General features: G+C 42.4%; 2 protein-coding genes across 6 annotated transcripts; one reads left to right on the forward strand and one right to left on the reverse strand.

Moving 5' to 3' along the window:
- Positions 1–7,060: 7,060 nt before the first annotated feature.
- h6pd (hexose-6-phosphate dehydrogenase (glucose 1-dehydrogenase)) lies at positions 7,061–17,977 on the forward strand. 2 transcript variants are annotated; one of them, XM_061783430.1, is made up of 5 exons: positions 7,061–7,148; positions 14,003–14,663; positions 14,745–14,862; positions 15,183–15,452; positions 15,535–17,977. In XM_061783430.1, the coding sequence occupies exons 2-5, from the start codon at positions 14,028–14,030 to the stop codon at positions 16,872–16,874; spliced, it is 2,364 nt and encodes a 787-aa protein (XP_061639414.1). In that variant the 5' UTR covers positions 7,061–7,148; positions 14,003–14,027; the 3' UTR covers positions 16,875–17,977. The 2 variants fall into 2 exon arrangements, with proteins under 2 accessions (XP_061639414.1, XP_061639413.1); XM_061783429.1 differs by lacking the exon at positions 7,061–7,148 and adding an exon at positions 11,724–11,898.
- A 424-nt stretch (positions 17,978–18,401) lies between these two features.
- LOC133483003 (uncharacterized) lies at positions 18,402–21,712 on the reverse strand. Of its 4 annotated transcripts, none has more exons than XM_061783435.1 (6): positions 20,990–21,712; positions 20,627–20,689; positions 20,481–20,560; positions 20,002–20,132; positions 19,677–19,753; positions 18,402–18,577 (listed from the first exon to the last, which is right to left on the reverse strand). In XM_061783435.1, exons 1-6 carry the CDS (start codon positions 21,013–21,015, stop codon positions 18,433–18,435), a joined length of 522 nt encoding a protein of 173 aa, XP_061639419.1. In that variant the 5' UTR covers positions 21,016–21,712; the 3' UTR covers positions 18,402–18,432. The 4 variants fall into 4 exon arrangements, with proteins under 4 accessions (XP_061639419.1, XP_061639418.1, XP_061639421.1 ...); XM_061783434.1 differs by lacking the exon at positions 20,990–21,712 and adding an exon at positions 20,755–20,939; XM_061783437.1 differs by lacking the exon at positions 20,990–21,712 and adding an exon at positions 20,755–20,932 and having other exon boundaries at positions 19,687–19,753.
- Between the last annotated feature and the right edge of the window lie 962 nt (positions 21,713–22,674).

Consider the following 22,674-nt stretch of genomic DNA (forward strand, 5'->3'; position numbering starts at 1 on the left):
GAGATTTTATTTCAAGACCTTATCGCCCTCCTAACACTTGTTACATGGATGCCCCCCCCCCCCCCCTTTTTGGAAAAAAAGTAGAAAACGAGTGACAATCTCAGCACATCCCGAGCAATCCTTCACTTTCAAATCAGCCAGCGCACTTTGTATTCCGGCGCGAACGGACACTCCATCTCGAGCACCCCAACTATTAACACTTTCTCTCGTCCTTGTAGTGGTTTTCGATACGTGAGGTGTTACCTCTGAGCGTGTTAACGTGCGTCCCCACTCCCACCCCCCCCCCCCCCCCCCCCCAGAGAAGTGCTTTCTGTTGTCCCCGTCGAGTAGGCGGTGTCAAAGGTTAACACCCCCTCTAACGCGTCTAAGTATGCAAACGCTCGACACACAATGCGAGCTTCCTTTGATTGGGCTGACAGAGCATGAGGCCTAGGAGCACTCCAACACCCCACACCGAACCACCCCCTCGTCACTAGATGGGGGGGGGGTGCTGGATCTGTGTTTTTTGGGTCACCGAGCAGCGGGTCAAGCTGCAACGTCACGTCATTCAGCGCCCCTCACCCCGCTGCCCCTCACGCCTTCTCCTGGCACCGGCAAACACAGAGGTGCGTCTCAATTCAAAGCAACAGGGGAGTTTCTGTGGGCTGCTAACACCAAATCCATTCTCACAGTTAGCCCCCCACCACCCTCCCCATAGCCCCCAAAACTCTTGTTAAGACTAATGGATTCACGCCTTTGTTCATGTATTTTAAGTGTTTTTGTCTTCCTTTTTTCTGTCTTTTTGCCCGTTAACACTCATTGGGGCTCCAAATACACACATTGGCTACATCTGCACAAGCCATCCATCAATTTTCTGTAGCAATTGTTCTCATTAGGGTTGTGGGTGTGTTGGAGCCCATCCCAGCTGACTTTGGGCGAGAGAAGTTGGGTCCACCCTGGACTGGTCACCATTCAATCACAGGACACATTCATCCATCCATGTTCTATAGTGATACCCTCATTAAGGCCTTTTATACTACACTCGGTTTTCTTGGTTTTCACTGCAGGGCAGCGCCCATGGACGACGGCGCTCCGGTGCCCATATTTGGCAGTGATTGCTTAGCAGCCTGCGGCACGGTGGGCGACTGGTTGGAGCGTCTGCCTCACAGTTCTGAGAACCATTTTTGGGTGAATCATCTTCATGTAACTAAAAGTCCGCTGGGATAGGCTCCAGCTACCCGCAACACTAACGAGAACAAGCGCTTTAGAAAACGGATGAATGGATGGTAAGTTTGCTTCCTTGTATGCTTGGTGAAAACGATGACATCATCATCAACACATGCATGTACTTGTAAAGCAATGCATTCTTACAGCGCTCAAAGATTGCCCATCTTCAAACAAGTCACAGATGGTTGTTGTGGGTGCAGAAGGCTCAAACGTTGCAGCTTTTTCCAAGCATTCTGTGTGGTCCGCTGTTAAAAAACTCCATACAACCCTCACAGGAACATCCCCCCCCCCTCCCCCCCACCCGTCCAAATGGAATACCGGGTGCGTGTTGGCCGTATCACGTCCACTCCGTGTGCACCGTAGCGTTACGAGACAAAAGCGAGAGCGTGCTCTGACAAGTGTCGTTCTTGTGAAGAGGGGAAACGTGAGAATGCGGCGGGAGAACACAGGCATTACTCATACGTAGCTGCCTTAAGTCTATTAGTGGCTTCTGGCCTCGTCGCTCATCGCGCCGCGCATGACGCTGACCTCGCTGATCCGAGAGCAGCTGCGCGATAATGAACACTTCAGGTAGAGGGGAAGCTCTTTAAAGAAACGAGCCAACAGGAAGTCAGCGCCATCTATTCTTTGTAATGTAAAACGACTTACAAACTAGATTGGCACTCAGCGCAGCTCAGCTCTCATCTTTACTGATAAAGTTCGCTGAACAAAAATATGAACGCAACACTTGTTTTTGCTCCCATTTTTCATGAGCTGAACTTAAAGATGTGAGTACACACAGGGGCTGTTTTTCTCAACTTTGTTCACAAATCTGTGTCAGTGAACACTTCTCCCTTGCGGAGATAATCCATCACCCTCACAGGTGTGGCATAACAAGATGGTGATGATACAGCATGATGATGATGATCATTATCATTATCATTATCCTTTGGCTGCCCCCCAAAAAGCAAATAAGGGATAGGTTCCCAAAAAATCGCTTGCGTTCAAGTATAAGTTGTTTAAAGGGCTAATAATTCTCACAACATCGATGCTACTTTCATTAGCCCGTCGATAGTATTTTGTATCCACTGTTAGCATTGAGGTAGCAACTTGTATAAGATAAAGTTCATTTGAAAGTTGATGTGGTTTTGTTAATTAGTCTCTTTGTCTTATGTTTAGTTTTAGAGGAAACTTCAACTGGGAGTGGCAATGAACAGCTCGGCCTCTCGGACAAGCAGCTGCTTACGTGTGAAGTTCGCTTGCCACAATCGCTAGCACTCAAAACTCACGTTTTTGCTTGCAACTCAAGACAAAAAAATCGGCCGAGCGATATATTGTATCACGCAAACCTAAACTGGGTTATTCTCAAATCGTATTTGTTTTCCTGAAAAAAAATGCGCCTCTCAATTCACTGAAAATCATGCTACGTCAAAGCTCAGCCAGCTTTTTGTCTGATTTGTCTTTTTTGACCGAAGAAGGAGTGTCCTCAACAGTGTTACATACTGTAACAATGGCTGGAATTGTCTGAGTCATAAACTCTGTTAATTGCCCTGCCTTACGTTCTGCATTCATAAAAGTAACAGGTTGTGTATTCAGATTCCTTACATGCTGGGGTCCCTCTAATCCCCCTCGTCTGGCAGGTCGAAACGGGGGCGGGAAGAGGGGCCCAACTAACTAAAAGTAAAATCTCCTCACGTGTGGAGCTGTGTTAAATGTAATGGAAGTTGGCTGAGGGGCCTAATAAAGATGACGACACACATTCATATGCGTTCGCTTGTGTGCTCAGCTTGACGAAGTCTGCCTCGCAAACCGTAACAAAGGGGAGGAAGGAAGCCAAGGGGGGCTGAGTAGAATGTCTTGGCGGTGTGGGGGAACAACACACACACACGCACACGCGCACACGCACGCCCACACCCACGCATACCATCCAAACAGTGGTCCTACAGCTTGCGCCCTGTGGGTCTCTTAAGCCTGAAGTTATAGAGGGACAGCTGGGCAAGCACGCTCCGTATGGGTTTATGCTCGCTTTAGTGGCCAACTTCTGCACACACGCGCACGCATCATTGTTTTCCCCAAAGATTCCATTTTTTATATCTCATTTATTTGTATTTTATTTTCAAAAGATGTCTTCAGATTTTTTTTTTTTATATTTGGGGGCTTTTTTATGTTTTAATTTGTTTTTAGATGTTTCTTATTATTTTGGGGGGATTTTTTGTTTTTAGAAAATATTTATTTTTATTTGAAATTAGTTCATATTTATTTTATTTGCTGGAATTTTTCATGTAATTTATTTTCTGAAGTTTAGATATATATTTTTTTTATTTGTTTCTGAAAGATCTTTTTAATATGCTTTTTTTCTGAATGTAACATTGGGGATTTAGAAAGATTTCTTGCAATGTTTGGTATTTTATTTTAGAGATTGTATGGGGGAAAAAGCTTTCCCAAGATTTTTATTTTGTGTATTTTTTATTATTTTTAAATAATATTATTAATATTATTTGTTTAACTTAAAGATGTGCTTTGATTTTTTTTTCTAAATTAGATTAATTTGGGGGCTTACTTTATTTTATTTGTGTAATAAATCTTCTATTCAGGGGAAAGTTTTATTCAGATTTTTTTTAATGCTGTTTTTTTTTTATTTAATAGCGTTGATTTATTTTTGGAACTTTTGATTTTTTGTTTTTATTTGTTTCTGAAATATTTATTTAGATTTATTTAAATTGAATTTAACATTGGGGATTAAGAAAGATTTCTTACGATGTTTGGTATTATTTTATTTTAGGGATTTCATGGGCGAAAAGCTTTCTCAAGATTTGTATTTTATGTATTATTTTGTTGGATTTTTAAATAATATTATTTCTATTATTTATTTGTTGAATTTAAAGATGTGCTTAGTTTAGTTCTGTAATCATTTCTTGAATTTTTTTTATTAAGGGCAAATATTTATTCAGATTTATTTTAAAGATGCTTTTATTTGTTTAATAGCTTAGATTTTTTTTTAAAGATTATGATTTCTTTTGTTTATATTTATAATATGACAGAATTCTTGTAATATTTGGTGTTGAAATATTTTGCGGGGATTGGTTTTATTTTTCTTTATTTTGGGGAGAATTTTCTGTTTCTTTGTTTATCAAAAATGCTTTTCAAGATACCTAGAATAGCCTTCATTTATCTTTTGAGTTTTTTAAAAATATTTCTTTAGATTTGTTTGATTTTTTTTTAGACACCCATGCACGCAGCCACACCCACACATACCAACCAACCATGGCCCTCCAGATTGCGCACTGTGGGTCTCTTAAATCTGAAGTCATCGGAGTGACAGCTGGCCGAGCACACTCGGCGTGGGCTTCTGCTTGCTTTAATGACCAATTCCTGCACACACACTCACACAGGACGCATCATCCTGTTTACTGTTGACTTTTCACAGTGGCCGGCCAACCTGGGAGGCCTCTGCAGTGGCATTACAGCTGTTTATCAGCTCGTTTGCAGACGCTTTGCTGTGAAATTTCAGGGTCGAACTACAACAAACAGTCCAAATTCAATTTTGTCAACAGTAGCTGGGAGAGAGAATGTCCCTTTTTTTGTGTGTGTAGGCTTTGATCACAATTTCTGATCATCCTCATGCGGAATTGTCAAATTGTAAGTAACTTTAAAATGGGGGAGACATGGTGGTGGTGGAACCAAGTGATTTTGCCCAGTCAATTGATGGAGAAATACAATAATTTTTTCAATACAATTGAATGATGATGATATAATGTAATAAAGGATCCTCATTTTTTCATCCACAAAAGAGTTAAAGAACATTTAATTTGTCCTGAAAAAAAAAGTCCATGACCATTCCACTATTGGAAAATGTATTTATTTTATTTTTTAGATTCCATTTTTCACATTTGTGGAATGTTTTATTTTGTAACCTTTTAGAAATATTTAGTCTGATTTGTTTATTTATGTCTTTTTTTTCAACTTAAAAACAAATATTTCTTTAGTGTTCTTTTTTATTGCTATTTTTAAAAGTGGCTACAATTATTTAATTTATTTTTTCTTTTATACTTTTGTGATAACTTGATTTTATGTAAATGTTATTTAATTGTGTAGATTCTTTTTTTAAATTTAATTTCATTGAATTCTTTTTCAGAGATTTCTTTAGATTCGTTTATTAACTCTTTAAGATTTAAAAAATATTTCTTTGTAATCTAATATAATTTTCTTATTTTTTTTTATCATTTAAAATATATATTTAGAATTTTTTTTTAAGAATACAGTTGTTGTTTTTTTACAATGTATTTTTTGTTAGCTGTTCAGTCCATCCTAAAAATATGTTGGAAAATATGTTGTAAATTGTAAGAAACAACAACAAGATCCAGCTGTCCCTGTATAAAATATTTCTTCTTGGAATTGAAAAAGAAGCAGGCGTAAAAGTCAAAATGGTGATGCATGTAATGAGATGTAAAGCTTGAAGCTGCTTGACAGACATGACTTTGGAATGGGAGCTGCTCAGTAAAATGGATGTTGATCCGTTGACAACTGGTCAGCAAAGGAAAAGGACCGTGCAGTCTGCGGTGCGGTCAACAACAATCGGATCATTATTTGGCCAAAAGGCCCACCTGTTTTGTTTGCGCTGGGCCTGCATTTGGGAGGCTGATGACGCCACACAGCTGAACAATGTGTGGAACCAATTACCTACACTTAGGCAAAATGAATAATCCAAATTGTCTATTCCACATTCATTTTTTTCAGTGCTGACATTTGATTTATAGTGCCATAAAAGGGGTTTTTACTGTCTAAAAGTAGACAGTTGTCTTTGTATAGACACATCTCTCAGTGTTCAGCTGCCCCCAAGTGACGGTATTGCCAATTCATTTACTAGCTGTTTATAACCAATGTACATCATTTTAAGTGTTCTTTCAACAGCCTTAAACTATGATTTTATTCGAAATATTGTATTGTGTCCACAATACAGTGGTGGTGGTGTGCAAGCTGTTCATTGCCACTCCCAATTGAAGTTTACTGTAAAACCAAACAGAAAACAAAGAGAATTACACCTTTTTTTTTTTTTTTTTTTTAATTCAAACAAACCACATTAACTTTGTCTACGAAAATCTGCTAGCTTAATGCTAATACATAATGAAAAACGTCAGACTGGCTAACAAACAAGGAGTGATGTCATAATTATCAACCTTTAGAAAAACTCATGTTAGAACACAAGCAGTAGCAACACATGCAGACAGAGCACATAACGATCCGCACAGGTATATATATTCTTTATCTTCTGCTAAAAACACGCTTAACAATATTGCGACTTATTTGTGACAGTCTTTTTCTGTCTCATCATTGAGTCTGCGAGTAGTATGGCTGTATGTATTATAGTGCCCCCTAGTGGCCAAGGCACATACACCTGAAGCATCAGTACAATTTGTGGCCACAAATTAAAAAAATACGCGAATATATACTAATTTGTGAACACGAAAATGGTATAAGGTGCGCATGAAATACTAGTTTGTGGCTTTAATATCATTCCCATGTACAACTTAGACGTCTAGAGAAACAATAGAGGAGGTGCACTCCATTTGCTTAGCCAGGAATGCTAAAAATATCCAGGAATGACAAAGAATATTATTATTTTTTATTGTGTGCGCGCTTTATACATACGTCCTGGCCACAATTTTGTATTTTATTGCTCATATTTTTCCCCCTCCGGTGCTCCGTAGGAATGTGTCAACTGAAGACGTGAATATAGGAATTATTTTCACAAATATCATAATAATAATTGTTAGAATATCAAGTGAACGTGTGTATATGGTGTAATTTTTTTTATTATGTTGGCTATCTTTAAAAAATAATCATAAAAAAATATTTTTGGGGGGGGGGCGGCATGCTAGCAACATAAGCGGTATAACGTCACGTGACCAGAGCAGGAAGTGTACGGCTCACGTTCACAACCGTTGACACGAAATGACACTTTGGTACGTCTAAATTTCGTTTCACTCTTTTATTAGTAAACTATGTGTACAACTGTAAGTTTGCCGTAGGGTATTTGGCCTGTCTGACCCACCGCACCCCCCCTCCCCTCAAAATCCACGTTACGCGACTGTGAACGCAATTACGTCAACGCGGAAGTGGTGTTTGACAGCCAGCAGGTGGACTTGATAATGTCCAACTTTTTAAATGTTTTGTGCCATGACTGTATATGTCAGGTGTACAGCTTCTGTACAGTACGCCACTTTATCTTACTAACTGTAGATACGTCGTGTGGTGACATTAAGTCGTTCACAAAAGCCGCAATATAGGTTGAAGGAAATAAATAGGGGCATGAAATTTGCACCATCACGTTCACTGCAGGATGAGAAGAGAAGCAGATCAGGTCATATTTGGGAAAATGTATTATTATACAATATTGTGACCTAGTGCAGTTTTTTTCTGGCTTCGAAAAAAAAAAAAAATCAACAGTTGTTAAAAATATAATAAATCTAGTAATAACAAAAGCCTTGAGTTCAAAGAAATATTTGTCTATATTTGATGAAACAGGAGAGAAACTTAAAAGTATTCATCCAATTACACTGGTATTGATCATTATCAGCAACATTGGTATCAATATTATTGATATAGAAGGTAGAATTTCTCTTGTATTGGATCTCAAGTGGCCCGTAAATGTAATTAGAATTAGCCAAACAAATGATATGCAGTAAAATACTGTGAATGGATAGAAATAAAGCCGATTTATAACCCCTAAGTTAGTCACAAATGTCAGTGATATACGTCACTAATCATGCGCCATGTGATAAAGCCTTTAAATGTTATATTCTGAAAACGCACCCGGTGTACAGATACTAGCAACAAACAGGAACTACCATGTACTTGGTGTACAACCGCCAATACAGACTTATTTTGGATTTGCATTTTGAGGTCACGAAACGCCTCATTTATCATTCCACAAGTGCTCGTTGTGCATATGGCAGTGATTTACTTTGGACTTTTGATTGCAGAGATACTTGAAATTTGTTTCTTGTCATGAGCAATTTTATTTGCAACTCTCGCTTCAAGATGTTAAAACTGTGGAAGTCTTCAGTAGGGTACACACATACCGATAATGTAAGGATTGTGATTTAAGTATTTTTTTCCTCCCCGATATGCTCATAAGAGTAAATGTTAAGCCCGTTCAATATTTATGATCGAAAATCCTTATTTTTGTAGTCGACACATGCTGTGCTAATCATCTCGAGTGCACCACACACTATAAGCACGGTAAGCACACACATGCTGATATTTTCCTTCCTCTTCATGGGTGGGGTCTCTCACAAAATCGTTAAAGATCGTTAAAAATTGCTGCGATGTATTTGTCAATGTATTTCTAGTCCCATCATATTGACACGTCGAATCTATTAGTTGTACTATATTGGCAAAGTCTCCCTTCACATGACAAGTGTGAGGGCTAGACAAGTGTTAATAATGCAGCGTGGTGGACCGATTTTTACGCCGGAATGGCTGGCTTTGCCATTGATTCCGGCATCACGTGTCCATAGGAGATAGAAATCCTGTAAAATCCTGAATGAGTGCACTGTCTTTTGAAAAACGTATGCCAATTTGCCGATTTATGCATGCAAATTAACTTATTGGGGAAAATGAGCGGAAATCATAGGTACAAGCAACACAGTGTTTATAAGGCAGTACAGAGACCTCGGTGTTTGACTAAGCTTCGTAGTCTCTCACTAACCTAACACGGGAGGAAAGTCATAACTCGGGAATGCAATTTCTGTCCGAATTGCATTTAAAGGCTGAGGTGCCAATCAACAAAAATGCTGTAGATATTGTTGAAATGTCGAATGTGAGACATGAAGTTGGAATGGTTTGAATCGGTCAAGAAATGTGGAAGCCACTCTGAGGTTTACTGTCAAACTAAACGTAAACCAAAGACAATTTCATGTTTTGTATTCAAAACAACCACGATACCAGGGTAATGCCAACGCACAATGTAAAATGCCATAGCGGGGCTAACGATTGGGATCTGTGTAGTGGTTTTATCAAGCTTCAAGCAACGGTGCAAAAAAAAAAAAACCTGCAGACAATATTCACTGGCACATTTTTTTATCCTCTGCAAAACAAGACTAATATTACTGCATCTTACTGAGTCATTTAGTTGTGAAAGTCTTCTTCGCTTGTGTCTGTATGACTGTATTATAATGCCCCCCCCCCCCCCCCCCACCCCCTCGGTTACCAAGCCGCAGGCAAAAGAAGGAGCACAAGGGATGGAATGGCATTTCAATTACTTTCAATGGGGAAAGATTATTTCAGATAGAGAGAAGAGAGATGGGTGTTTTGAGTTATGAGTGTGCTCACAGCACTAATTAAACTCTTAAGTCAAGGCACAACTGCAGTCGCTGCCATCAAGTATTTGGACAGCTCCCCTTTCAACATCACTAGTGAATCAGAGCTTCAAATAAGTGGCTGTCAAGATGGCTTTTGCTATTTGTTTTTATCACCGTCAACTGCAGATGTTACAAACTGAGTCACATAATGTCCTTTTTATTGTGTCCAATAAAATACGAGCTCCAGCTTGCCGTCTGCGCTGCCAAAGGTGTAGCGTTGTTTGTTGAGTCAACAATGCATTTGCTCTTCCACTTCTAATATTTGTGTACTACATGCACACTGGCCAAAATGTATTTCAGTGTTCCCAAACTAGACCCCGCAGAAAATCACTCGGAAACGCCACGTGGAAAGCTAGAAAACAAGCTCATGACACAAACTTCACCAGTTGACAGGAAATTATGCGGACGTCTGTCATAACGGGACATACCCAAAATTGGACAGGAAGTCGGCCATTTTGGCTGAAGCAGCCATTTTGGACAAATTCCAGGGTTCGTACTTTGACATACTTGGGAATTTGCCCAAATGGGCCCCAATTGGAAGATGTCCTAGACTCTAACCGAAATAAATGGGCAACGCTAAATTGCCAAGCTTTTTTGGATACATCTGGCGTCAACATTTGATGATTATTTCAAGGATTCACTGTGGAGAAAAAAAAAAGGAGTGTGAGGGCGCATTCATTGCTGCTTTTCATCTTTAATCTGATGAATTTGAATTTGTCAATGTGATGCACTAAAGTAGCGTATTTTCACGACCATAAGGCGCACTTAAAAGTCTTAAATGTTCTCCAAAACGGACGTGGCGCCTTATGTGTGCACCGAGTTCCAAAATCTATAAATGTTGTGTGATGAGCGCTCCGCTTGACTGACTGGGAGCATTTCAGCATGCGGACGTAAAGGGTGCGCATGAAGGAGGGGGGCAGCAACTTCCGGCGGATTACAAGGAAAAGATGGCCATCTTCCGCTCCTTCTGCAGTAAAAAGATTGCCGACAAATACATCCAGCCCAACCACATCACCAACATGGACGAGGTGCCGCTCGCTTTCGCTCCCTTTCGCCATCCCGGTGAACCACACTGAAGAGAAGAAGGGGACCACCACGGTAGCGATACGCACAAAGGGACAGGAGAAGTCGGCTTTTACTGTTGTGCTTGGTTGCCATGGTAATGGACAGAAACTGCCACCTATGGTGATTTTTAAGAGGAAGACGCAGCCTAAAGTAAAGTTTCCAGCCAAAGTCATTGTTTAGGCCAATCAAAAGGGCTGGATGGACGGGGAGAAAATGAGAGAGTGGCTGAGTGAGGTGTACGTAAAGAGACCGGATGTTTTTTTCCCACGCGTCACCGTCCGTCCCTGTTGATCTGTGACTCCATGCGCGCCCATCTCACAGCCGCTGTGAAAAACCAAGTGCAACTAAGACTGGGAGGCAACGGCGGGCGAGTTACGCCACCATATGTGAATGGATTGTGGATGCCTGGACTAAGATATCTGCTTTGACTGTTGTCCGAGCTTTCGCGAAAGCCGGCATCATTGCTGAACAGCCCCCCGGCGACGAGACTGACTCTGACAATGACGAGAGGGAACCCGGCGTGTTTGTTGGAGAACTTGCCCAGCTGTTAATTTCGGAAACAGAAGATGAGGAGTTTGATGGATTTGTGGATGAGGATTGATAACAAAAATGAACGTGACTACATTGTTAAATACTTCAATAAAGTACAACCGAACTCAGTTTTGCTCCCGCTGCCTTTTTAAAAACATTGTTTTAGCGTGCATGCATGCTACCGTATGTTTTAAGCTAGCGTATGTTTTACCATGCCTGCCCAATAATATGGTGCGCCTTATGTATGTGTGAAATACAGAAATAGACCCCGTAACTGAGACTGCGCCTTTGAATACGGTGCGCCGTATGGTCGTGAAATACGGTAAATGCTGTTAACATGATTGTGAGGGCGCATTCATTGCTGCTTTTCATCTTTAATCTGATTAATTTGATTTTGTCAGTGTGGTTCACTAGAAGTAAATGCTGTTAACAGAGATTTTTTTTTAATGTAAGTAGACACACACACACTTTTAGAGTAATGTTGTCCTTCCCCATTTTGCACAATACTTCATTTTCTAGGAAATCAGCAGGGTTGTTGATTTTTTTCCAGCCAGCTATTGACAGCGGCACTATTGTAGCAAGAGAAGCTCAGAGCCCCTGAGCAAAGTACGAAGTCTCCACCAGTACAAATCCCACTGGCTGATGTACTCTGATCACTCCACTCATGACAGCACAACGCAACACAACAATTTGACTTTTACAAATTGCTGTGGAACATTTAAGACTGCTTTCTACCACCACTTCAGAATTTTTGGTAGGTTCTCCTTCAGTTTTTTTTTTTTTTTTTAATTTATTTTTAATATACTTGTTGAATTTGGGTTTACATTCATTATTGTCATCATGGTAGCCGACTGGTTAGAGCGTCTGCCTCACAGTTCTGAGGACCGGGTTTCAATCCCCGGCCCCGCCTGTGTGGAGTTTGCATGTTCCCCCCGTGCCTGCATGGGTTTTCCCCGGGCACTCCGGTTTCCTTCCAAAAACATGCACGGTAGGTTGATTGAAGACTCTAAATTGCACGTAGGTGTGAATGTGAGTGCGAATGGTTGTTTGTTTCTATGTGCCCTGCGATTGGCTGGCAACCAGTTCAGGGTGTACCCCGCCTTCTGCCCGATGATAGCTGGGATAGGCTCCAGCACTCCCGCGACCCTTGTGAGGATGAGCGGCTCAGAAAATGGATATTGTCATCAAATGCTTTGTCTGAGCAGAATCTGTCAAGCTAGTAGGGGCATAGTCTAAGTATAGCCCTCTTCAGGCTTTTAAATGATACTTTTCAATGTAGTATATGCTCAGAGCAAGTCACCTTGTCGGGTACATTTTTTTGCTGTAAAGTCAATTTTATTTATATGGCGCCAAATTACATCGGAGGTTAGCTCAAGGCACTTTACATAATAGAGCAGGGATAGGATCACGAAAACGTCCTCCGAGGAAGGAAGCCCAAAGAAAGCCAAGACTTGGTGTGGGGGCAGCGGGATAAACCTCGCTGGTGGACCACATTCGCACCAATGGGCACTTTAGAGTCTTCAGTTAACCTAAGATGCATGTTTTTGGTATGTGGGAGGAAGCTAGAGTACCCGGAGAAAATGGGATGAACACGCGAACCCCACATAAGAAATCGTGGAGCCCGAACCACAGAATTGTAAGGTATGCGTAAATGCTATAGGCCACCATGCTGCCACTATCAACATCGTCATCGAAAGAAAAAAAAAATTGTGACATCAAGAAAACATATTACCAGACGAGCATTGCACTATTGTAGCTGGGTTATCTTTAACTGCAGTTGTGATATTACGCTGGCGCTGAGTGGGCGCCGCTGTGTCGCAAACAGTTGGACGTCACACCTAAAAAACATTCACAGATTTTCTTTCCTACTGCCAGTGTGTCAAATGATTTTGTGGATTATCAAACGGATAAATATTGTTTCTTTTGTCTCCAAGCACATCTAATTTAGCAGAATATTTTTTTAAAATCTTAAACAAGTGTTTCACATTGTTTTTTCAGACATGTATCGTAAAATAGGCGAGTATTTAAGGCGTGGTGGCAATGACTGTTTTAGGACAAAGAAAATGTTCAAGAACACAAAGGGTTTGTTTGTGCATTATGTACGTGTGAATGATGACAATGGTCCCACCTCAGCCTCAGTTTGAGCAACGAAAATCACTTGTTTATTTAAAAGTCAAGGTTAATAAAATATATACAGTTAAAATTAAGGGGGAAAAAAATAAAACCTACAGCAGTTATATACAGTGGGTACGGAAAGTATTCAGACCCCCTTACATTTTTCACCCTTTGTTATATTGCAGCTATTTGCTAAAATCATTTCATCATTCTTTTTCGTCATTAATGTAAACACAGCAACCCATATTGACAGAAAAAAGAACGGAATTGTTGAAATGTTTGCAGATTTATTAAAAAAGAACAACTGAAATATCACACAGCCATAAGTATTCAGACCCTTTGCTCAGTATTTAGTAGAAGTTTTTTACACCTGGATTTGGGGATCGTCTACCATTCCTTCTTGCAGATACTCTCCAGTTCTGTCAGGTTGGATGGTGAACGTTGGTGGACAGCCATTTTCAGGTCTCTCCAAAGATACTCAATTGGTTTAAGTCAGGGCTCTGGCTGGGCCATTCAAGAAAAGTCATGGAGTTGTTCTGAAGACACTCCTTCGTTATTTTAGCTGTGTGCTTCGGGACATTGTCTTGTTGGAAGGTGAACCTTCGGCCCAGTCTGAGGTCCTGAGCACTCTGGAGAAGGTTTTCGTCCAGGATATCCCTGTAGTTGGCCGTATTCATATTTCCTTCGGTTGCAACCAGTCATCCTGTAGGATGTAAAATGTGTAAGTTTCTGTTTCCATCCAGGTTGTGGACGCTTTAACACCACAGCATGTATGCGACGACGCTCTTGCTTCTGCTCGTACTGTTTGCCGGCGGGGGACATGGCGAAGAGAAGCAAAGTCGCGGCCACGTTTCCGTGGTGGTAGTCGGGGGCACAGGGGACTTGGCAAAGAAGTACCTCTGGCAGGGCTTCTTCCAGCTGTACTCCAAGCAGGTCAGCAGCGGGCACACTTTCTCCTTCTACGCCGGTGGACAGTCGCACACGGACAAGGTCACGCCGATATTCTTCAGTATCCTGAAGGCGGTGTCGTGCCCAAAGGACATCTCTGAAGGGCGCTGCGCCGTGCTCAAGGAGCAGTTCTTGCGGCTCGCGCAGTATCGGCAACTCAAGAGTCTCGAGGATTACCGGGATTTGGCCCAGCACATTGAGCGGCAAGTTCAGGAGGAAGGGCTAACCGAGGCCGGACGACTATTCTACCTCTCTGTGCCGGCGTTTGCATATGCAGATATCGCAGATAAAATCAATAACAGCTGCAGGCCTGCCGGCGGGGCGGCGTGGCTTCGGGTGGTTCTGGAGAAACCTTTCGGACATGACCTGAGGAGTGCTCAGGTGCTCGCTGCTCACCTCGGGAAGGCCTTGCGTGATGAAGAAATGTACAGAATTGACCACTACCTGGGGAAGCAGGTGAGGACAACCACATAAACGTCACACTCGCGACTCTTTTGAGTTTGATCGGATGCCTTTTCTGCTTTTGTCGTACATCAGGTGGTCTCAAAGATCCTTCCATTTAGAGTAGAAAACAAGAGGTTCCTGGATCCCATCTGGAACAAGCACCACATTGAGAGAATAGAGATCGTACTGAAAGAGACTCTGGACGTACAAGGTAATCCAAATTTGCACCATTATCAGGGTAGAGTAGAGGTTAGCACGTCGGCTTCACTGTCAGAAGTTCGGGTTCGAATGTCCTTTGGGACAATCTCTTTGTGGAGTTTGCATGTTCTTCCCATGCTTGTGTGGGTTTTCTTCAGGTACTGCGGCTTCCTCCCAAATCCCCAAAACATGTTTCTTAGATTAATAGAAAACTATAACATACCCGTAGGTGTGAATCTGAGTGTGAATGGTTTGCCTAAATGTATGGAATGTGGGAGGAAGCCATAGTACCTGGAGGGAGGGAAATTTTTTTTATTCTACGTGTCCTCATAGGTCGTATTCCCTTCTATGACAAGTACGGTGTGATCCGAGATATAATCCAGAACCACCTGACGGAGGTCATGGCTCTCCTGACCATGCGGCTTCCTGCCAATCTCAGTGACAGCGAGGAGGTTCTCCAAAACAAGTTGCGGCTCTTCAATTCTTTTCTGCCCTTGGGCAAGAATCAGGCGGTGGTCGGTCAGTACCAAGCGTACCGAGCCGAGGTTCAGCAGGAGCTCAACAAAACCAAAGACCATGTCAGCATCACGCCGACATTTGCAGGTCAGCATTGCAGAGGTTTTCTATAAAAATACTGAATTGACTTTTTGTTGTTGACTTTCTCAGTTGACTTTTTGTGTTCCAGCTGTGTTGGCGCACATGGACGCGGCGCAGTACAACGGTGTGCCCATCCTTCTGATCTCGGGGAAGATGTTGGACGAACGAGTGGGATACGCACGGGTTCTCTTCAAGAACGACATGTTCTGTCTTCAGCATGGCTTTCACTGCAAGCCCAAGCAGATCATCTTCTACTTCGGCCACGGTAGCCTTCAATACCCAGCCATTCTCGTGTCAAAGAATCTCTTTAAGCCTTCGGTGACAGAGGGTGAGTGGAAGGAAGTGATGGATCACACGAATGTTAATGTCCTGGGGTCTCCCCTGTCAGACTATTATATCCAAACTCCAAAGGTGCAGCGGGACGCTTACGCAGAACTCATTTCACATATCTTCGCTGGACACAAAAATAGTTTTATCAGTACGGAGAATCTCCTTGCATCTTGGGACCTGTGGACCCCGCTGCTTGAAAGCTTAGCCGGCTCGATTCCCCGTGTCTACCCGGGAGGGGCCGACAACGGTGACCTGCTGGACGTCCGTCTGAAAGGGAAGGAGATCGACTACGAAAGCGACGTGGTACTTGTCGGCCCGGACCGGGTGGGAGGTGCGCCGGCCAGGAATTTACTAGTCATGCAAGGCAAGTACCGCAGCGGCGACATGGTGTCCGCCTGGGCTGAGGAGCTGGTGGAGCGTTTGGCTGCCGACATCCAGGAGGCGGCAGAGGTGGCTGTGCTCCAGGGCGGTGTTTTCCACCTGGCCCTCTCCGGCGGGGGTACGCCCATCGCGCTCTTCCACAGGCTGGCCCTGCACCACTTCTCCTTCCCCTGGGGCGACACTCACATCTGGATGGTGGACGAGCGCTGCGTGCCGCTCGCCGACCCGGAGTCCAACTTCCACAACATCCATGAGCACGTTTTGCAGCACGTGCGCATCCCCTATCATAACATCCACCCGATGCCGGTGCAGCTCAAGCAGCGTCTGTGTGTGGAGGAGGACGGCGCGGCGCTGCTGTATCAAGAAGACATCGGCAGATTAGTCAGCGGCTCCAGGTTCCACTTTGTGCTCCTGGGAGTCGGCCACGACGGACACACAGCCTCCCTCTTCCCACACGGCAAAACGACCGACGGCGACGACGGCCTGGTGGTCCTCACCGAGAGCCCCGTCAAGCCGCACCGGCGCATGAGCCTAACGTTTGGCGCAATCAACCGAGCCCACAGGGTGGCGCTGCTGGTGATGGGCAAGACCAAACATGAACTCGTCACTCAGCTGAGCCGTGTCAAGGACGAGTCAAACAAATGGCCGGTCACTGGGGTGAAACCCACCAATGGTACACTCGCCTGGTACATAGACTACGACGCACTTTTGGGTTAGGATCACAATAAACTCCTTCATGTCAATACAAGTTATTTAAGCCAACCTTCCATTCAAGAATTGTGAACCCCTCGCTATTCATGAAGGTTAGGGACACACTAGAAACTTTTCGATTTTCCACTATTCATAGTTTAGAGTAAATCCCCACCTATTTGCGGTTCTAAATTCAAGAATTCACCTTTTTCTGTAGAACCGGTCCTCAGCTATTCAGCGTTTTTTGTGTTGTTCCCGTTATGCCCTAAATTCCTCAAAATGGCGTAAAAATCAAAGAATCTGTCAGACATTTTGATAAGGTTGATGTTTTAAAATGAGTTTAAGATTGAAATGTAACGTTTTGGGATCATAGTTCGTGATATTTTTGCTGTAGACTATATATATATATATATATATATATATATATATATATATATACACACACACACACACACACAGTGGGTACGGAAAGTTTTCAGACCCCCTTAAATATGTCAGTCGTTATATTGCAAAATCATTTAAGTTAATTTTTTTTCCTCATGAATGTACACACAGCACCCCATATTGACAAAGAAAACGGAATTGTTGAAATTTTTGCTGATTTATTAAAAAAGAAATATATACACACACACACACAAAACTATGATACTTAAATATCATTTCAAATGTATACCATTCATACCCTTACAAATAAATGTTTTCCAGATCACTTGATTTTGAAAACAAAATGCACCCAAATTGCAAGTTACGACTCTGTGTTTAGGTTGCATCTGAGGGCCTTAAAAAATATGCGAATAGGTGCATTCTCACACATCCCAGTTGTGAAACTTGACAGAACAAATGGGAATTGTGTCACTTGAACCATGCAGTGGCAATTGGGACTCGACTCAGTCGCTTCCCTGAGATCCAAATATGCTTCTTCGTGTGACTGCTCTGAAGCTGGAGAGGTTAAATGACAAACCTGCACATCTCTGGACTCAATCAAACACCGTGCGTACAGTTTTATTTCATAATTTATTTGATCCACTGTGGTAACATCAGATCTCAGGTAAATGTCGAGTTTTTCCACTTAAAAGATTCCAACTATAATATTTTAGCATGTGGGTAAATAAAAACTGTTTTCATCTTTATGGTGCTTTTTTTTTTTTTTTTTTTTTGCAATGAAGTGAACCTGTAATTACAGTTCCTCTTTACAGTATGTCGAAAGAATGTGTTACTGAGCCTTCTTGTGATCCATTTGCTGGAACGTGAAGATGCATAATCACACACGCATTCATAATATTCATGAATGAATTCCTCTACCTGGTTTTCACATTGAAATTTTCAACCTCCTTTTTCTCATTTTGCAGCATTTTTTACATTCCTGCTTCTTGGTGATATATATATATATATATTAAAATACAGTTGCTGGCTAATGTCCCCTGTAATTACATTTGGATTAAATGTGTTACATTTTTTACAACTTACTCTGGGGAAACAAGGGTCAAGGATCCGCCAAAGGAAACACCTGCTTTGTATGAAATAAAGCATGAAAACGTGAACCGGATTAACTCACTTTCTCTTCTTTCATTCCCATGGTTTTGAGTTACCGGCTCGCCGGCGGCATGGAAACCGCATGAATTGTTAATATGAGCGCTATCCGATGTCCATGTGAGACAGCTGGACTGGTTTCATTGCTCATTGTCACCGCCTTTTTGTCAGCCACAGTCCGCCTTTGACCGCCAGCATACCTAAAAAACGTGGGTGTTATAAAAGAACACAAAAGGCTTAAGCAGGGTACACGCGTACAGATTTTTAACATTGTGACTGATTTGATTTACTTTTTTTATGTGAGAGATATGATGAAAACAAATCATCACGTGTGGGGTCTCCCACATTTAAATGGTTACTGTTCCTGTCGTGTGTGGTGTACTCGAGAAGACCAACACAGTACAAAGTACACGTCATAATACCGCCACATCGAGGTTAACATTTACAATTCTTGGCCCCAAACGTTTTCCATGGAGATCTGGGATGGAACATTTCTTAAAACACCCAATACAAAAGGATAATTGCTCAGGATTTTGGAGACATCTGATAATTGGACCTTTGCTGACTTTGATCGTCAGAAAAGAAAAATGCTCTGTACGCCGCTTATTTGGCTGTAGTTCCGTTCCGTGCCACAACCATGAGTCCATTGGGGGTTGGCCTAGCTCAGAGTTGACCACCCACAAGGATTTGCCTTCAGAAATATTAAACAAGTTTTAACATTTACAATTGTCTTTCTCAGAGCATTGAATCGATCACGACTAGACTCAATGCCCTGACAATGAAATGGCCTGGATGAATGAGAATATTCACAGGCATTTATGATTGTCGCTTGCGACCACTTTCTGAGATCAGGTAGGACACAAAAAAAAAAAAATAATAATAATAATAATAATCACTCTTGACACACCTAACACCGCAGGATAATCCCTCAGGATAATCTTTCAGAGACATCTGATAATTAGGCCATTGCTAGCTAACCTGCTCAATTTAGGCCCAATTATCGATGTGTATTCACTTAAACAGTGGCAACATTGCTATTTTTTGTGTCTAAACTTGGTGTTGATCACCCACATTTGCAACAATGGTGGCCCCTGACTGTTTTCTGAGCAGAATGAGAAGGAAAAATCACTTTTAACACACCCCGCACCACAGAATAATCGCTCAGGATAATCTGTCAGAGACAGCTGATAGTTGGGCCTCTGCTGACTTTGATCAGGAGAAAGGTAAATTGTTCAATTTAGGCCCGATTATCGGTGTGTGTGTACCCCACTTAAATGTATAAACGATAAGGTATCATACCGATTTTTACCTGTGCTCAAAATGGATGCCACCGTGAGAAAAAGAGACATGTGGTACAGCTCAGGTGTGGTTTTGGCCTGCAGACATGCAAAGAGAAATGTTATGATCATCGAAGACTCAATTGTCCATAGGTGTGAATGTGAGTGTTAATGGTTGCATGTCTGTCTTGCGATTGGCTGGCAACCAGTCCTAGGTGTTCCCTGTTTCTCCCACCCAAATTCATCTGGGATAGGCTCCATCGTACCCACGAGTCTAATGAGCTCAAGCGGTGTGGAAAATGGATGGATGGAGGCGCCACGGGTCGAGTTTGAGTTAAGTTTCTTACGCATGCAGCCGCAGCGAGCGTCATGATGGCGCAGCACACCCCGTGCCCGAACGACAGCAGTCCAAACACATGACAGGACGCCCACAAGCCCTGAGGGACTGGATCGATGAGCGTGAAGACCACCGAAAAACCTGCAGAGACAGTTTGGGAGCGCTTTCAAGCAGGCGTTTATAGACGGTGGATCAGGAGAATCTGAGTTTGGTCATTGTGAGCAATCCAATGAATTGCATATCGTACACATTTTAACAAGTGCAGCATTGTGAACGTGACTTGGAGAAGCTGAACTATTAATTCCGCCAATTCCGAAAACCGTATTGCTCAGCAAACACCCTCCTGTTCCATCTCAAATGGTTTTTGATTCTAGTTTTACTTAATTCTCGCTGTTAGTCGAGTGATTCACTTCTCTTTGAGCATGAATGATAGCCGTTGCTGATATGTATGTCTTTAAACTTCAGAGGTTCCGCTATAGTGTGTTTTACCTGAGGCGAAGAGGGACAGGGCGATGGAGGCAGTCAGGCTGTTCAGTAAGGGCTGCTTGCAGTATCTCGCCGATGTGGGCCTTTTAAATCAAACAGACCATTTCAATATCAAAGATTTGCCAAAACGCTTTCAATTATTCAGCTACCTCGCCATGACGTAAAGCTGAGGGACCACCACGAGGGCCGTGAACACCGCGTTGACAATTTGGCTGTCAAAGGAAACTCATTTAAAAACAGACAAATTGAGGTTGGGGTGGGACAAAAGAGCACGTACAACTTGAGCCTCTGATTCCTGGGTATCCATCTGCTGACCCGGTACGCTACCAGCATCAGCAAGTACAGCAGCATTGCATCAGACATGAGCTTAACAGCAGCCGCCACAAATGTGAACGGGGGGGGATTGTGTTGCACAGCAATACAATCCTTCCGCCCCCGAAGCTAGTTTCCCTTGGCGACTTGGAATTTGGTATGTCAATCATCTATATAAAAAAATGTCTTAGAAGCCATACCTGGAAAGACACAGGAAGACTTCCATTTTGGTTTGAAGCAGGCCTTCGAAGACAAACTTGGCCGAGAGATTGTTGTTACCAAAAAGGAACCACAAATGGGTGACAGGTGGTCGACGCTAACTTGCGAAGGATTTGAGTCTTTTTTATGGCGTGTGTGCGGAGCATGGATGCGAAGGCTGTTGGCTCGGAGGGGAAAACACAAAACTAATATATTTAATACCACTTTAAAGTTAAGCCCCACAAGACAGTTTCACCCATGAAATTCAGTAGGCACATCTGTCATGAGTCGACGTACAACAACAACAACAACATCTAAGAAAAGACAAAGGCTGTCTTCCGTTTTGGTTTGTGGGGGGCCATTTCGGGTCATTCGGGCCCTTTCTTGTGGTTGTTCTAAGACAAACTTTTCCTCGAGAGTTTGTCCGATTTCGACTCAATTCTCAGCATGTATACTAGATGGATGGGTGACGATCATTTGCAAAGAATTTGAGTTTGAGTCATTGTGTGTGGACGTTGACGGTCACTGTCAAACGAAACATAAAACAAAGACAATTACACCTTGTGTATTTAAAACAACCACATAGCTTTCCCTACCTTAATGCTAACATCCAATGTGAAATTCCATAGGCACGCGGGCTAACAATTAGCATCTATGTGGTGGTGTTGTTACCCTTTAAGCAACGGATATCTGAAGACAAATGGTGCAGCAACACATGTAGACAGAACATATAATAATACTCACAGGCATTTAGTCAGCCTCTGAAGAACGACTAATAGTACTACTGTACTGGGAAGCCGAGAGAGGAGCCGAGTCTCCAGTCTGCGTGTCGGACTTATGCTGCCGCCAGGAAGCCATGGCCAGCACACCAGAATTGAAGGAAAAAGTGTGACAAAAACAGATTTAATATTTTTCATTCTATTTAACTATGTCATTACTGTATGTTTTTATAAAGTATTACCGAGTGCTATTTTTCTCATGAAAAAACAAAATACAAACATTTTTTGGAGGGGGCGGCAGAGGCCTCAGTACCAGCCATTTCCGAGGATCTTGACCGATCTTTCAAGGCGCACAGGATATTGTGTTCTTTGGCTATAGAAACTTGGCACACACCAAAAGAAAGATTAGACTTCCATATTTCAAACAAAAACAGAGATGGTTTCTACCGTTTTACGTTCATTAGTAATTAGTGGTAAAACTTTCTAAGTTGTATGATGCACTGCTGCCATCTAGTGTCCGTTTTTATGGGCATTAAAATTGCTCTCAGAGGAGTGACATCAGTCCCCTCTTAAGCCTATGGCCCAAAAAAACGTAAAAAACGTAAAACTACATCTTTGGGATTAGGTGATCAAGTTTTAAAGGACAAAACTACGTTTTGGGTATTAAATGGGTTATGAGTTACAAACGTGTTGACGGTACAGATTAAACTCATATCTCAAGGCACCACCGTACTGTAATTCCTCTCCTCCAAAATTTCTAAATTTTCTGCCTCACAGTCTGGGGACCGGGGTTCAAATCCCGGCCGCGCCTGTGTGGAGTTTGCATGTTCTCGCCGTGCCTGCGTGGGTTTTCTCCGGGCACTCCGGTTTCCTCCCACATCTCAAAAACATGCACGGTAGGTTAATTGAAGACTCTATATTGCCCGTAGGTGTGAATGTGAGGGCGAATGGTTGTTCGTTTCTATGTG

Source organism: Phyllopteryx taeniolatus, chromosome 9 (genome assembly GCF_024500385.1).
Source record: "Phyllopteryx taeniolatus isolate TA_2022b chromosome 9, UOR_Ptae_1.2, whole genome shotgun sequence".
Taxonomy (NCBI): Eukaryota; Metazoa; Chordata; class Actinopteri; order Syngnathiformes; family Syngnathidae; genus Phyllopteryx; species Phyllopteryx taeniolatus.

Coding starts and splice junctions, on each gene's coding strand:
- LOC133483003 (XM_061783434.1), bottom strand. CDS start 20,840: ATGTCTGATGCAATGCTGCTGTACTTGCTGATGCTGGTAGCGTACCGG. Junction 20,561..20,626: donor CAGCTTTACGTCATGGCGAG/GTAGCTGAATAA, acceptor TTGATTTAAAAG/GCCCACATCGGCGAGATACT. Junction 18,578..19,676: donor TTGAGCACAGGTAAAAATCG/GTATGATACCTT, acceptor CACGTTTTTTAG/GTATGCTGGCGGTCAAAGGC.
- h6pd (XM_061783430.1), top strand. CDS start 14,028: ATGTATGCGACGACGCTCTTGCTTCTGCTCGTACTGTTTGCCGGCGGG. Junction 14,664..14,744: donor ACCACTACCTGGGGAAGCAG/GTGAGGACAACC, acceptor GTCGTACATCAG/GTGGTCTCAAAGATCCTTCC. Junction 15,453..15,534: donor CATCACGCCGACATTTGCAG/GTCAGCATTGCA, acceptor TTTGTGTTCCAG/CTGTGTTGGCGCACATGGAC.